This window comes from Sceloporus undulatus, chromosome 4 (genome assembly GCF_019175285.1).
Source record: "Sceloporus undulatus isolate JIND9_A2432 ecotype Alabama chromosome 4, SceUnd_v1.1, whole genome shotgun sequence".
Classification (NCBI taxonomy): Eukaryota; Metazoa; Chordata; class Lepidosauria; order Squamata; family Phrynosomatidae; genus Sceloporus; species Sceloporus undulatus.
In genome coordinates, this window is record NC_056525.1 from 66,613,910 (window position 1) to 66,628,831 (window position 14,922).

At 40.3% G+C, this 14,922-nt stretch overlaps 1 protein-coding gene across 3 annotated transcripts in view; it reads right to left on the reverse strand.

Annotated features, from left to right (window-relative positions):
• Window positions 1-227: 227 nt before the first annotated feature.
• LOC121929547 overlaps window positions 228-14,922 on the reverse strand; it is a 34,542-nt gene continuing 19,847 nt past the window's right edge. For 2 of the 3 annotated variants that reach the window (XM_042465195.1, XM_042465194.1), the window contains 4 exons: window positions 14,646-14,740; window positions 5,432-5,565; window positions 2,427-2,523; window positions 228-680 (listed from right to left, as the gene is read on the reverse strand). In XM_042465195.1, the coding sequence (XP_042321129.1) occupies window positions 669-680; window positions 2,427-2,523; window positions 5,432-5,565; window positions 14,646-14,740 (338 nt within the window). In that variant the 3' untranslated portion in view covers window positions 228-668. Of the gene's footprint in view, window positions 681-2,426; window positions 2,524-5,424; window positions 5,566-14,645; window positions 14,741-14,922 lie in introns of all 3 variants that reach the window. The other variant, XR_006103690.1, reaches the window with a different exon arrangement.

Genomic DNA, 14,922 nt, shown 5'->3' on the forward strand with positions numbered 1-14,922 from the left:
GAATATCAATCAAGATGGATATGTTTTTGTAATCTGAAGTTTATTACTGCATAGGGAATGTGAAGGAGCAGAGGGCAAAGTAAATGAAAGAAACATCTTCTGAGGGCAAAGTGGTTTTTCTCTACTATTCAATTGGGAAAGTACATCAGGAAAATAAGAAGCTATAGCACCTCTCAGTTTAGCCTTGATTTGTAAGACAGAAGAATTATAGTATCCCAAATGAGGAGCATTTTGCCTCTGTGATCAAAGAAACGTCAAACTATTACTTGTTCTTTTAATGCATGAAGTTAAAAACACCCACCTACACACCAAAGAACACAAAGGATATGAATTCACTGTAAAAATCCATTTAATGAGCTGAGTGGGGGAAAAAGAGGCAACATTATTTGGGGAAGGGAAAATTGAGCAATCCAGCAACCTGAAAAATATTCTAAAAGCACATACCTGCTGGAGTTATAGGCTTATACCAAAGAGAGCAAAGCAAAGGGGGCAAGGGCTATGTATTTGGTTAAGAAAGAAGAGAGGAAAGAAGAATCCACAAAAACAAGTAAAGGGATTGAATCAGTCCTTGCAGGTTACAAATAAAAATTCTCAGTAGGTCATCTTCCAGTGAGCAAAGTACAGAAGTACACTGTTGGCAGACTCACGATGACTCCAGCCACACGTTTTCAGTACACATTCTAATAAATGTGAAAAGAAGTAATGTTAGAAAGTCATACCAACCATCATGTGGTAATATCATTATCTCTTTTGGTGACATTTACATTCCACCTTCCTCAATGTTCACTTTGCTATTCTGAAGAGTGGTTGTGGCTAACCATGCTTTGCCAGAGGAGAAGATCCTTGCCACCCAACTCCCTTGTTGATACCACCCTAATAAAGTTGAATTCCCACTCAATTTTGGAACACTGCCATGATGCATCTGCCATTTAAACCCTTCTAGAATATGGTACCTGACTTTTCGATGTGATGTTTGGTGTTGAATTTTGTGAATTTCAAAGGAGGGCAGCCAGATGAAGCTGAGGATGAGCTTGCTTCTGACGTAAAGATGTTGTCACTACCTCTAAGATAGGGTAAACTTCACTTGTTGGATGGGAGAGAATGCAAGTGACTGCACTACCAAAGCAGCAGCATTTGGGAAAGATGAAAGGTTCCTGCTCCTACGAGGCCAGGTATGTTGTTTAGGGTATGTATGACTGATGGGGAAGTCAATGAAGGAGAGAGCCCAGTTGTGGTGGCAAATAGCCTTTGCTTGGTAACATGACTGGTCTTTGAAAGATGCACAATTTATTCAAGTGCTGTAACAAAGTAACAGTACTAGAGGTTGGAATCGGAATGCTACAAATACCTAATAAGTCTGTTTCACCAATGCTGTGCTAATGCAACTGCTAAGGCCCTATTGGCAATGGTAACTGTTGATGCCTTCCCAGACCTTTTATATTTCTCCTCCAGCATTTTGACTTGACTTCAGAGTCCAGGCAACTCTTTTAATGAGCAATCTATTTTAATATTGTAATAATTTAATTCTATTTTAATGTATCACTTTTGTATGCTTTTAATTATACTGTTCTTTAAATATTCTGAGCCACTCTGGGTCCCAGTTTTGGGGAAATAATATGATGTGTCTGGTATAAAGCACCATCATCTTTTGAGGGTGGGAGGGGTGTAAAAAGGACAGAGAGAGGGAGGGTAGCATGCTTGGTCCACAAACTAGGTATTATTGTGCCTTGCTACATTTCAGACACTTTTTTTACTGCACAAGGAATCCTTTCCTTCCTGTCATCTTCTGCTCACTATGCAAGTTTGATGTGCATGTTTTTAACAGAATCAGACACCATTTTCAACTTCCAAAAGTATCTTCTGGAAGGGCAAGCTTCCTCCTGGACTATCTATATAGCAGGTCTGTCAAGGAGGTGCTACCTTGGCAGGTAGATTTCTGTTCATCACAGCACATGATTTTTCTCTCCTACATATTTTGCATTTTACACACTTTGTTTTGTGATTGGTCATTGGAAGGCAGACACATGCTTAATCTGCAAGTCTGATTGCTGAGGTATGTGTCACTAAGAAATCTTGTGGCTGCAGGGAAAATGATTACTCAAAGAAAATTTGCATCCCTTTTAATGTCTAAGTGAAGTACTTGCAGATTTTACTGTAAAAATAAAAAGAATAGGGGACAGATAAAGGATTTTCAGTAAATCAAAGAAATCAAAGAAGATTCAAGTAGATCTAATGTGGGAGCCTAAAATGGCTGTATCAACCTCTGGCCCCTGTAATCCATGATGTGCTTTAATCTATGTTAATTTTTTCACAGTGAAATCTCTATCTGTGGATTTCAAGATACCTCACCAGGAATACTGGGAACCCCCTGCCATGCTCACTACCCTTCCAAATTTGCACCCAGAGTGCATTTGGTTCCACAGTACCTTAGGGTGCTCCAAGCTTTCTGCATCATTTAATCCCAGATTTCTCTGTGTTATCTCACAATCACCAGCAATTTCTCCGGCCTCATTTTCAGGAACACTTGATGGGAAAAGAAGAAGGGGAGGAGGTTATATTAGGACCATCTTAAGAACTAACAAAATCTAGCAAATACTTGCTTGTTTTCATTTGACTTATTAGGTAAAAAGAGATGTGAGTTTACTAAGGGCAAAATATGAGTCAACATCAGAGTTTGGAATAGTTATTCTCAATTCCCTCTCTGAAATCCAAATACTCTAAATAAACAGCTTCTACAAAGTATGCTAAATGTAAGTCAGGACTTTTACCTGTATTATCATAACTTAAAAATAAATTAGCTTCAGACCAGTTAAAATGGTTTAAAGCTGTTCCATAAAGGGCAATGACCTTATTATTGTAAATTGTTCCCATAGAAATCGGGTACTATGCCCTAACATCTGGAATCACAATGCCAGGTGAAGAAAATTAAAATAGAAATGTAGTGTGATATTTAAGGAGGGGGACATATATAAAATGGTGAGCCATTGCTACAGGGTAAAAGGAGAGCTAATCTTTGTTTTTGTCATTTTGTTTAATGAAAACACTGATGAACTGCTTCTGTAGTAGCTGTTTACAGCAGAAAATGTTTGTCTCTAAAGATTAATTCAAACCCTACAATTACATTTTTTTTTTAAAAATGTTCCCTCAACAGGACAGGCATAGGAAGAAGAAAATGCCATTTGTCATTTGTATGAGCTCGGATACCTGAGATATTGTAAATATGCCCTATTAAATAATTTACTTTCTCCACAGTTGTGTATCATGGATAGACAAGCTGTGGGACAGATACCACAAGCGGTGGACAGTGAACCTGGCTATAGTGTCAAGAACAGCAATATTTTTACTTGCTTCTCCCAAAACTGCACTGCTATTTGTTGTTGCTTCAGCATGGTAGCCTGAAGGTAAAATTGCATGAAGGCACATAGTACTGCATGTGGAATGTGTGCATAAGGTAGCACTTGCTTGACTTAGTCCAGCACATATTTGACAAACAGGTTGGCTGCAGGTATTAGAGACACACTTAAAACAGATGGATTTATTTTCAACTGGACACTGACACCTAGTGGCCATCCTGTAGTAGTATCACAAATTCCTTCCTGCTCTAATCTGACAGATGCATAATTTTCTACTGTACTTTTAGTTTATTTTGTAATAGGCAAACAGCCTTCCTTGGCACAGAGATACTAATCCACTATTGTCCTGCTTTTAAAAAATGCATTTCAAATGTTTGGTTTGAGATCAGCCTCAAAGGGAGCTTTGCTTGAAACTCAAATAACAACTTCAGGGAAATTTTTTCTCATCTCAAGGAGAGAGTACTCACCGTTTCCATAACCAACTAACCAACCACAATAAACAAACAAATAAACAAACCCCCAAAATTAACTGCATTTGTAAAGCTGCTAGTTACTTCTCCTCTTAGTCCGATGGATTCCAAAAAAGCATTTAAACATCAATTAATTCACTTCCACTGAAATCTTTATGGCTTACATAAAACTAACATTACCAAAATTATGCCCAGATCTTTTTTTTCTCTTAAAATAGCTGCACTATAAATTACCTATAGAAAGCTTTACTGTTCTTCATGATTCCTATAACATTGAACTTGGTGGCCCTTTTCCTATCATACTGACAACAAAGGAGGGCTACCCATGGACAAGAAGGAATTTCAGCCTACTCAAGGGATTTCCCAAATATTCAAGTCAAGCCCAAAATATTTTGCTGCTTTTGGAAGAGTGGCAGATGGGATCCCACCTGCCCAAACTAAGGCACATAGCATCCAGAGCCAGGCAAGCTATTTTAGCACATCAGGCAGATAGTCCCACAGGCACCTCACTCCATCCCCAGCAGTAAAAGTACATATAAAATAAATAACAAATAAAATAGCTAACAATTTGCTGTCCCTTCAAGACAGTGGAACATGCTGCCTTTGAGTGTGGTGATGTCTCCTTCCTTGGAGGTCTTTAAACAGAGGCTGAATGGCCATCTCTTAGGGGTGCTTTGACTGTGAGTTTCTGCATGGCTGGGGGTTGGATTGGATGGCCCTTGGGGTCTCTTCCAACTCTATAATTCTATGACACTCAAGAGCTGCTATCTGTGGCAACTCCCTTGCTTTGACTGACACTGTTGTAACTCTGAAAAAGAGATCAGTTTTGTCAATTAAGGAGAATTTTTTTTTAAAAGAGTAACAGAACAGTGGTGTATATGCTGAAGATGAGATGCCTTTCCTAAGCACCTGTCAGCTTATGTCAGTTGCCCGAGCGGGGGAAACTGGCATTAGGGAGGATATAGGCCCATGATGTTAAATAACTCCCTTTTCTTCTTTCATGCATCTGAGGAAGTAGACTTAAGTCTACAAAAGCTCATGCTGCCAACTTCTTTCTTTCAGTTAGTCTCAGAGATGCTATAAGATCTCTCTATATACTGATCCCTTTCTTGCATTACATGGATAGATTTCAGGTGGGAAGAAAAGGAAAAGTATAGCTTTCCCTTCCCACTTTCCGGAAACTTCTGCACCCATCATATATGCAGTACAATACTTGTATACTATGTTATCTGAGCATATAATTGCTATTATATAACAATGAAGGACTTGTGCTGAGGCCTGCCAGGCAATCGCAAGCTCAAAAGCTTTAATACTACACAGCACAGCAGGTAATAGTTTCCAAAAGAGTAAGAAAGCAACAGTGATCCTTTTCTTCCCAACCCTGCTTCCTGAAGCATCTGCTGAAGCACACTACTAGGCTCCAATGTCAAGGTGACAGGAACCCTGGCCAAGAGCAGTATGTTTTGGGTGTGCTAAAAATGAAACTTGGTATTTGTTTGATCTTACAGGTTAGCATATACTACTTCATACCATCAGAGGTGGGGCGAGGGACTGTTAAATGTTTCAGAACCTGAAAGATGAAGAACATTACACACACACACCTCTTACCCATAGGCAGAGCCAGCCCCACAGGGCTTTGTTAAGGGGACATGGTCCTTAGATGCTGCAATTCCAAATACCATTAGGTCCAGTGTGGTTTCACCTTCGATTAATGGTTGTGCTGAAATATCCTGGTGATGAGACTACAAGAGAAAATAAGGAGAATGCACAACAACAGGCTAGCTTTCAGGGCACACAACAGGTCATGTGACATACAGCACTATCCTCCAGTTTCTTGTTGTTGCTGCTTCTGCCCCAACACACATACACACCTATGCTCTGTGACAGTCACTTCACTCTGCCTGTGGTTAAAGCTGGCTTTTCCTGAGGTGTTGTGCTGGCATATTTGTCATGATGGCATCTGCCAGTGTAGCAGCCTTCCTGTCAAATCCTGGAGTCTTTCAGATAGTGAAGTTTTCAGGTTCTCTTTTTCCCCCTTGTTTAAAATTCTTTCTTCTATTTTTGACCAAAGCTTTGAATGTTGTGTACCTCCAGGTTTTTTCTGACTTATGGCAACCCTCTCATCGGGTTTTCTTGGGAATATTTGTTCAGAGGAGGCTTTGACTTTGCCTTTCGCTGAAGCTGATAAAATGTGAGTTGTGCAAGGCCACCTAGTAGCCTTCTATGGCCGAGCAAGTATTTGAACCCCAGTCTTGCAGATTCATAGTCCAATATTCAAACCACTACACCACACTCCTTTTTTCTTTAATCAGAGCAGACAGTGAGGTTCCAAATCACATTTCATTTCAGTGCATAACCATTATAATTATAAAAAGACATAACAATTATTTCACAAAGCGTTCAGGACAGGTTTTGTCCAGGTTCTAACCTTAGCCACTCAGTAAAATAAAATAGGACCACAGCTTAGAAGGCAAGCCCTTCAGTCCAGGGCAAAAAGAGCTCCAAAGATTAATAGTGCAGTCAGCAACACGGCCTTGATTTGCTTCTTGGAAAAAGTAGAGGCAAATTATTCAAAGCTTTGGTCAAAAATAGAAGAAAGAATTTTAAAGATTATGGAGTAGAATCAAAAGCTTTTGTTTTCTGAATTGTATGGATGCATAAAAGGATCCCACATTATAGAAGGTTACTTTCATGATCTTATAAAGCCTTCCTCACAGGTAGAGCTTTACAGCTATATAACTTCAAACAATGATGACTGTACATTTCAAACAGGGCTTCTTGTGAGGCTTGACCCCCCTCAGGGATATTCCAGGCCCTTTGCTTAATATGCAGTTTTCATTTCTTTTTCTTTTTTCTTTTTTAAAGGTCTCTAGTGCTATTCATTGCAGAAGTAAAGAAAAGGGATGCAGGTGTATTGTATTGTCTCTGTTGTATTAAACATTACAATATCATGCAATTGAAGGTGTGATCCTATGTAAACAATGACCTGGGTAAGTCTTAGTAGAACTTTTCAATTGATTCATAGGACTGTGCTGTAAATAAAGGAGTGCAGTGCAATCCTAATTAGCCAAAATGGCCAAAGCTGGCTGAACTGACTAAAGCAACTGGAGCCATGCTGAAACCAGACCTCTTCAAATGTGGAGACACTGGAAATTCCTTAAGACTACCCTACCCTCATGCTGGCCTAACTTTGTTTTGGCATTGTGGCTGTGTCCCTCAGCCAGAGGAGGCTTGGATCTGGCATAACCAGCAGCACAATGTGTCTCTTCCCTCTCCCTTTTAAGCTCATCATGTAGCAAATCTTAGCCATCAAAGCAGCTCTGTCAGCAGACCTGTCTCTTGGCAGATTTCTCAACAGACCTCTGAGTTCGGGCAGCAGAAAAGAGGTTTGCTATCTGAAGGGTCTTTTCTCTAAACCAGTGATGGCGAACCCATCACTGCTGTAAACCAAATTCCCTATAGCACCAAATCTTTGTTGGCTGTATGGTCATTAGGCTTCCTCTGCTTGTGAAGTGCTGTTCTGCAGTGCTCTCCTACTTCCATACTATAAAATTTCTGGTCAGAAGGCAGATTTTGAGAGACATTACTCCTAGCTGCTACTTAATCAGCACCCATGCAGATGAAAAAATTATCAAGACTTCTGGAATTCTCTGCTTATGTACTCCTTAGTGTTTATTTTTTTGCCTTAGTTTCTCGGTTCTCTTGCCCTTGGGAATGACCTGAACAAAATTTGTGATTTACTGAGAAACTAAATGTCACCTGCCACTGCTTTTCTTTGTCAAGCCAGCAGAAAACTGTTAAATGCTTTCTTAAGCCTAACAATGTAAACAGTTATGATGACTCATTGCTCTAACCTGATAACTTAGTTTCTGTATTCTTGTATGTTCACCCACTTACATAGTTTTAGATTTCATAATTGTTTTGCAAGACAATAAAACACATACTGTATTTCTGTAACAAACCTTGCCTAGACCCATTTATATTTTCAACCCATTAAATGAGACATTACGTTATTTATTTAAAATATTTTAGCCTATATTTTGGAGCAAAGGTACAACTATATCATAATAAATGCCATGCCCCACAACCCAGCAAACTGGCTCTCTAGTAGTGACAAGAAATGGAGGAAGGTCTCTCATACCAAGTAAAATGGGTAGGGTGGTTCATATTGGAGAGGGCAATCTTTATATAGACAGATCCCACATCATTTAGGACATTCTAGCTGATAACCATGTAAGTTGTCCCCAGAAATATTCAAGTAACTAATGCAGATGAAACAGAACAGTGTGTTTTGGAAAAACCCCAACAACTCTAGTGGTCACATTCTGCACTAATCTGCACAGTGTGATGCGGCAGCTAAAAAGGCCAATGCAATTTTAGGCTGCATCAATAAAAGTATAGTGTCTGGGTCAAGGGAAGTAATAGTGCCACTATATTCTGCTTTGGTCAGGCCCCACCTGGAATATTGTGTCCAGTTCTGGGCTCCACAATTCAAAAAGGATGTGGAGAAACTGGAGCGTGTCCAAAGGAGGGCGACTAAAATGGTGAAGGGTCTGGAAACCATGCACTATGAAGAACGACTTAGGGAGCTGAGGATGTTTAGCCTGGAGAAAAGAAGGTTAAGACGTGATATGATAGCCCTGTTTAAATATTTGAAGGGATGTCATGTTGAGGAGGGAGCAAGCTTATTTTCTGCTGCTCCAGAGAATAGAACCCGGAACAATGGATGCAAGCTCCAGGAAAAGAGATTCCACCTCAACATTAAGAGGAACTTCCTGACAGTAAGGGCTGTTCGACAGTGGAACAAACTCCCTCGGAGGGTGATAGAGTCTCCTTCCTTGGAGGTCTTTAAACAGAGGCTGGATGGCCATCTGTCGGGGATGCTTTGATTTGGATTTCCTGCATGGCAGGGGGTTGGACTGGATGGCCCTAGTGGTCTCTTCCAACTCTACGATTCTATGATTCTATGATTCTAATCCAGACTTCTGGATGTTCTGTGTGTGTGGTAAGGAGGCAGAATTACCTATACCTTTCTTATACATTATGAAAATTAAAGTTGACTCTTATTTCTTTTCTACAAAAAATGAGGTGATAATGATGTTGGGGTGACAGGAGTGACAACTTTTCAGGTCCCTCAACTCACTTTGAGTCAAATTTTGGGCGAAAGGACAGATAGAAATCCCATAAATAAAATAAATAATTAAACTCAAGATGTAATCAAGTCTTGTGGGTTGCATACATGATACTCACTGATGACGTGCCAAGTGCAACAATTCTAGATATAGCAGTGGATTTTCTACATCTATTTTAGACTTCTTGAATGTTCACTGCACAAACCAAGTGCTTCTGCAAAGGTCTTAATTATATTTATTTTTAGTAACATGTTTTGCAACAATATGTAAATGATATCATATCCATCTTTTGACACAAGTTGCATTTCACCACCTAGAACCATTAATAAACTTCATTTTTGTGAAGGGTATTTTGTTCACAATGCCTATGGCACTGTGGGAAAAATAAAATAGGAAATATTGATCAAATTATGGCCAGAACTCACTGGTGTCCCTAAACAGCCAAGGACAAGACTGACACCAAGCTTGCATTTCAGTCTTGAAAGATACTTTGCTGCTGATCCTTCAACAAAAGAACTTCAAGGGAAAACTTGAGAACAAAAATACTCAACTAGAGCTTAGCAACATTTTTAAGACTCCATCAGAAACCACATCTGTTCCCTAATATGGATATTTCCTATTAGCACAGTAAGGCTAGAACACTTTGCTTACCATGTATATATATCACAAATGGTATCTCAGCCATTTGATGACCTTTTAAACCCACTATTTACATACATCCCATACTGAGATTTTTATAGGTGCAAGTTAAGACTAACAGTTTATACATAAAATGAACTATGTTCTAGTTCAGGCCACAATATCTTTAACCTTAGGCTCAGGCATAGAAACCCACTGGAGGACCTTGGGCAAATCACACACTCTCAGCCTCAGAGAATGGCAATGGCAACCCTGCTCTGAAAAAACTTGGCAAGAAAACTCCAGGATAGGTTCACCTTAGGGTCACCAAGTCAGAAACAACTTGAAGGCACACAACAGCAGCAGCAGCAGCAGCAACAACAACAAGTGGCCCCTAACTGTTCCCCATCCCTGATCAAAGGGAAATGGTTGTGTGGTATTTGGAACACATAGCATAGATCAAATAAATAAATATATTATCACATTCAAAAGTCTTATGGGACATTTTGTCCTGCAACTAAATGGAAAGAGGCATTATTCACCCAAAGGTTGATCGAAAAAACTGCCAAAGAAAATGCAGAGGAAGAAAATGTCTAATCTGATGTTTAATGCAAAAAGACCAGGGGCTTAACTACAAGTTACATAGACTTTTTAACAGCTTCTTCTAATATGAAAAAAAAAAACCAGTTTTAGGCGAAGGTGATCCATGGAGAGGGAATGTAACCATCAAGCTCTTTGTTTTAAAATGCCTGCACTCTGCCTTTCTATTAAGAGCATATAACTTCATTTGACAAAGATGGCAGTATGCTCCTGGCTAGAGCACACTGTTATCTAAATCTTATTCAGGTTTGCTGTGGCACAGTCATTACAGAAATGTCTTCAAGCAAGATAAATTAAACAACTGAGTGGTGAATGTGTTATTCACACAGGAAAAGAATGAATTGCCTTCTCAGTTGTTCTGGAACATCAGTGTCTTTGTCAAGATCCATTCCTACTCAGGCTTTCCTCTGAATACAAATTTCACAAAGAACCTTCTTAGCTCTTCCCTTCCACCACTCTTCTCAGTCAAAAGTGTTTCGCCCATTCATTAAATTTCATAACTGTCTCTTTTTTCCCCCCCACTTTACAAATTGTGAGAAGAATGAAGCTGAAGTATTTCAACAGCAATGCAGCTATGAATGTAGGATGTGAGTTATTTTGTCATTAGTTTTGGCATTGTATATTTCAAGAGTGTTGAATGTCTCTGCTGTTTCTATTGTCATTCTTCTGATATTATTTAACGTGTGTGTGTGTGTGTGTGTGTGTGTGTGCGTGCGCGCGCCTTCAAGTCATTGGTTAACTTATGGTTTTCTTAGGAGTTTATCACACAGGGAAAACTGGAAGTTTAAAAGGGTCAGAACCCACAGTTATCCAGCATATTAGGCACAATTGTGCAAATGGTTTTCACACAATGTTGCACACAAACCACTTAGAATTTGACAAGAAAGTGACATGAACCAGGAAATAAGCATTTTCAGGAAAATATCATTTTCATTTCCATTTCATTCACGAATTTGCTTTTTTGCATAATTGCTGTAATGTGAAAGCCACTTGCTGTTTATTCATGGGATTTTCCATGTTTTTGTGTTTGTTGTGAGATTTCCTGTGGTTCTTTGGGGTGAGTTTACTTCCAGTGCTGTGGAATAAGTAAAATAATGCTTGTTTGAGTCCCGGACACTCCTGTGTGTGCATGTGTGTGTGCCCTGCTTCAGTCTACAGTGATCCCCAAACTGTCCCTTTTAAGGGATTTTGGACTTCAGCTCCTGAATCCCAAGCTATTGGTCAACATGGCTGAGGCTTCTGGGAGCTGAAGTCCAAAATCCCTTAAAAGGGACAGTTTGGGGATCACTTCAGCCTTCCCTCTGAGCCAGAGCTCTTAAAGAAACAGCTACTGAGGCAAAGGCAGGGACAGATCAAGCCAGATAGAGAAAAGGCTCAGTTCCCCCATGCTCTTTCATGTGTATGTCTGTCTGTCTCCTGCTTCAGCCTTCTCCCATAGCCAGGGCTCTTAAAGGAACAGCTGCTGAGGAAAGGCAGGGACATATACACAGAGATTTGTGACAGTCTATCTGTGAAAATCATTTGCACATTTGATTGCTTTTTTGGGATGCATGCACTTTTATCATTATAGGAATGGCGGCACTTTGGTCCCGTCATATAAAAACCATTTGCGCATTTGTGCGAATCGCAGATTGATCTCAGATTCTGCATGGGATACCAGCATTTTGCATGTTAAAACCAATTGTACAATTGTGAGTTAATAACAGGTTCTTACCATTCTAAACTTCCATTTTCCCTCCTGTGAGAAACTCCTTAGGCAAGGAATGCTCAGAGGTAGTTTTGCTAGTTCCTTTCTCTGAAATATAGCCTACAACACCTGGAGTTTGTTGGCGATCTGCCCTCCAAGTACAAACCAGGACTGACCCAGCTTAGCTTCCAAGTTCAGACAGCGATCTGTTGCCTTTAGGTTAGTTGTGTATAACACTTTGTTGTAGCTGTTGCTGTTCTATAACACTTTGTTGTCATAGTCCAATGCTCAAACCATGCTGGCTCTCCACCCATTCCTTTCTAGACTAGTCACAGGTTAAGTAACAGACGGCACAGAAAAAGATTAAACAGACAATTTTCACAGTGGAGGAATACAAAAATGGAAAGCACCATAATAATAATAATAATAATAATAATAATAATAATAATAATAATAATAATACTATTTATTTATAGCCCACTTTTCCAAAAGAAATCAAAGCGGGTTACAACAAGGGTATAAAACATTATACAATTTAGACAACAGTATATAAACATCATAAAACATTCCAGAATTAAAGGACCTGTATTGAGGCAACTGCTTTTTAATTTGTTCATAATTATCAGTGGGAGAGCTGTGAGATGCCCATGTTTGTCAATGGCACCAAATTATTTAAGGGGCCTAAAATAGTAAGGGATAGCCTAAAGTTACAAAATAATTGCTCTAAACTAAGAGAACAGGTATCAAAATGGCAAACGTAGGCGAGTTACAGACCGCTGAAAAGCGGCGCTCTGCCACCGCCGCCGGTTGCTGCGTCCGGGAACCACAGCAGCCAAACCGCGCGGTTCCTGGACGCAGCGAAGAAGAAGCGCCGAAATGGCGCTTCTTCTTGCGCCCTGGATGGGACGCAGCAAGGCACTACTCGCGCACTCGCAGCATCACATCCGGGGCGCAACGTGCAGACGCTATGCGTCCGATATGTCAAAATGGCAGAGCCCGTGTGTATAGGGCACCGCCATTATTAAGCCCCCATCACGTGCTAGGGATGGGGCCGGTATGGATGCTAGGTCCTTGGCCAACCCCTAGCACATGATGGAGGCGCCGCAAAGGCCCATTTGTAACGGGCCGTAGTTTAATGTAAGCTGCTGTAAAGTGATGTGCATTAGAACAAAATATCTTCAGTGCTCACTGACCAAGAAGGAGAAGCTGGGGTTCTGAACTTGATGATGTCAACTGAATGTACATTTAGTACTGTCAAATTTTATATTGATGATGACCATTATTCCAATACCATCATGTCTTTATGCAAATCTATGGTATGAATAGTTGTAAGAGAGTATCAGGGACTGTCATGCTATCTACCTTCTCCTATGCTGTTTTTCCCAAACTGGAGAAACTCTGAGCTGCAGGGCTGATCAGTAGGTAAGTGGCTGCACTGAAAAGCAACAAGCACCAGGGAGACAATTTGCTCAGATGGCAAAACCAGCACTTGTAGCCATTGCGAAGGCGGTATTAGGGAGAAGAAGAAGCCAGCGGAAAGAGTGCTGGACTTATCCTTGGGGCAGAGAAAAGTCCTGCAGAAAAACTCAAGCAGGGGAAGGAGGAACAACCTACTGCCCCACCCACAAAGGTATGGTGTTGCCCAGGGAAGGGAAGAAGGCAAAAAGACTCAGGAGAGATGCTAAACTGTTTCCCTATAGCCACCAGTGGCTCCCCATACAACCTAAAACGTATTGGTCTATTTGAGTGTTAACAGAGCTTTTATTGTTAAGCACTGGAGCAAATAAACTCTTTACTTGATGTTTTTTGGCCTGGCACCTGATTGAGGGGAGTCTGTGGTGTACCATTCCCTATGCAGGGGGTAGATGGTGTCACAGTAATTTATATAGTTCTAGTCACCACACCTCAACGATGATGTCGTGGAGTTAGAAAAGGTATACAGAACAGGGCACCCACTTGATCTATACATGATACCATATAGATGATCCAGCATGTAGTGAAGACCCAGCGTGTAGTGATTTAAGTGTTGGGAGATTCTGGAGACCAGGGTTCAAATCCCCACTTGGCCATGGAAACCCACTGGTAGACCTTGGACAAGTCACACTCTCTGCACCTCAGAGGAAGGCAAAGGCAAAACACTCTCTGAACAAATCTTGCAAAAAAACAAAAACACAAAAACACAAAAACCTGTGGTTCTACATAAGTCAGAAACATCTTGAAGGCACACAACAACATAAGAGAAGGGACATAATAGATATGTATAAAAATTATGCATGCGGGAGAATAATTGTTTGGGGACAATTTCAACTGTCTTTTAAAATATGAAAATTCAGGGCTATCTATTGAAGTTGAATGGTACGAATTTCAAGACTGGTATAAACGAGTATTTCTTCACACAGCCAGTAATTCAATGTAGTGACAACCACCAAGTGGAACAGGTTTAAAAGGAGATTGGACAAATTGAGGATATGATTCTAAATGAGTGCTAGTCATGAAGGCTGTATGTTAATATCCCAGGCAATATTAGGAGGGGACTAATGTGCTCGTTTCCTGATTTTTGGGTTATCCTTGGACATCTGACTAGCTACTGTGGGAGCCGAATGCTTGACTGGATAGGCCTTAGGCCTGATTTACCAGGGATTTTCTTAAATTTTTCAGCAAATTTACCTTGCAACCATGGTAGGAGCAGTTTGTGCTATGACTTTGTTATTTTCATTCTCCTAACTGGAATTACACTAGCAAAGAAATAAGAACCAATAGCTTCCCTCTGTCCCATAGTTACCACCTTTGGAGCAGGAAGTCTCCGACGTTGCTTATACATATTGATGAGTCTGTTCCAGGGAGAAAGCTCTGTTTTTGGAGCCTCTGTTTGTACATCCTCTGTTTAAAAGAAAAGCCATGTTGCTGAGCCATCACAAAGTTTTCTGGGTTTTAGCCCCTTCCTTCATTCACAAAAGGGATATTGCCATGAGGTGAGGGTAAAATGTGGCCATTGCCTCCCCAACTAAAAAGTCTGTGCTCACCCCCTGAAATTTTCCTTCATTCTCCAAATTTCTAATATT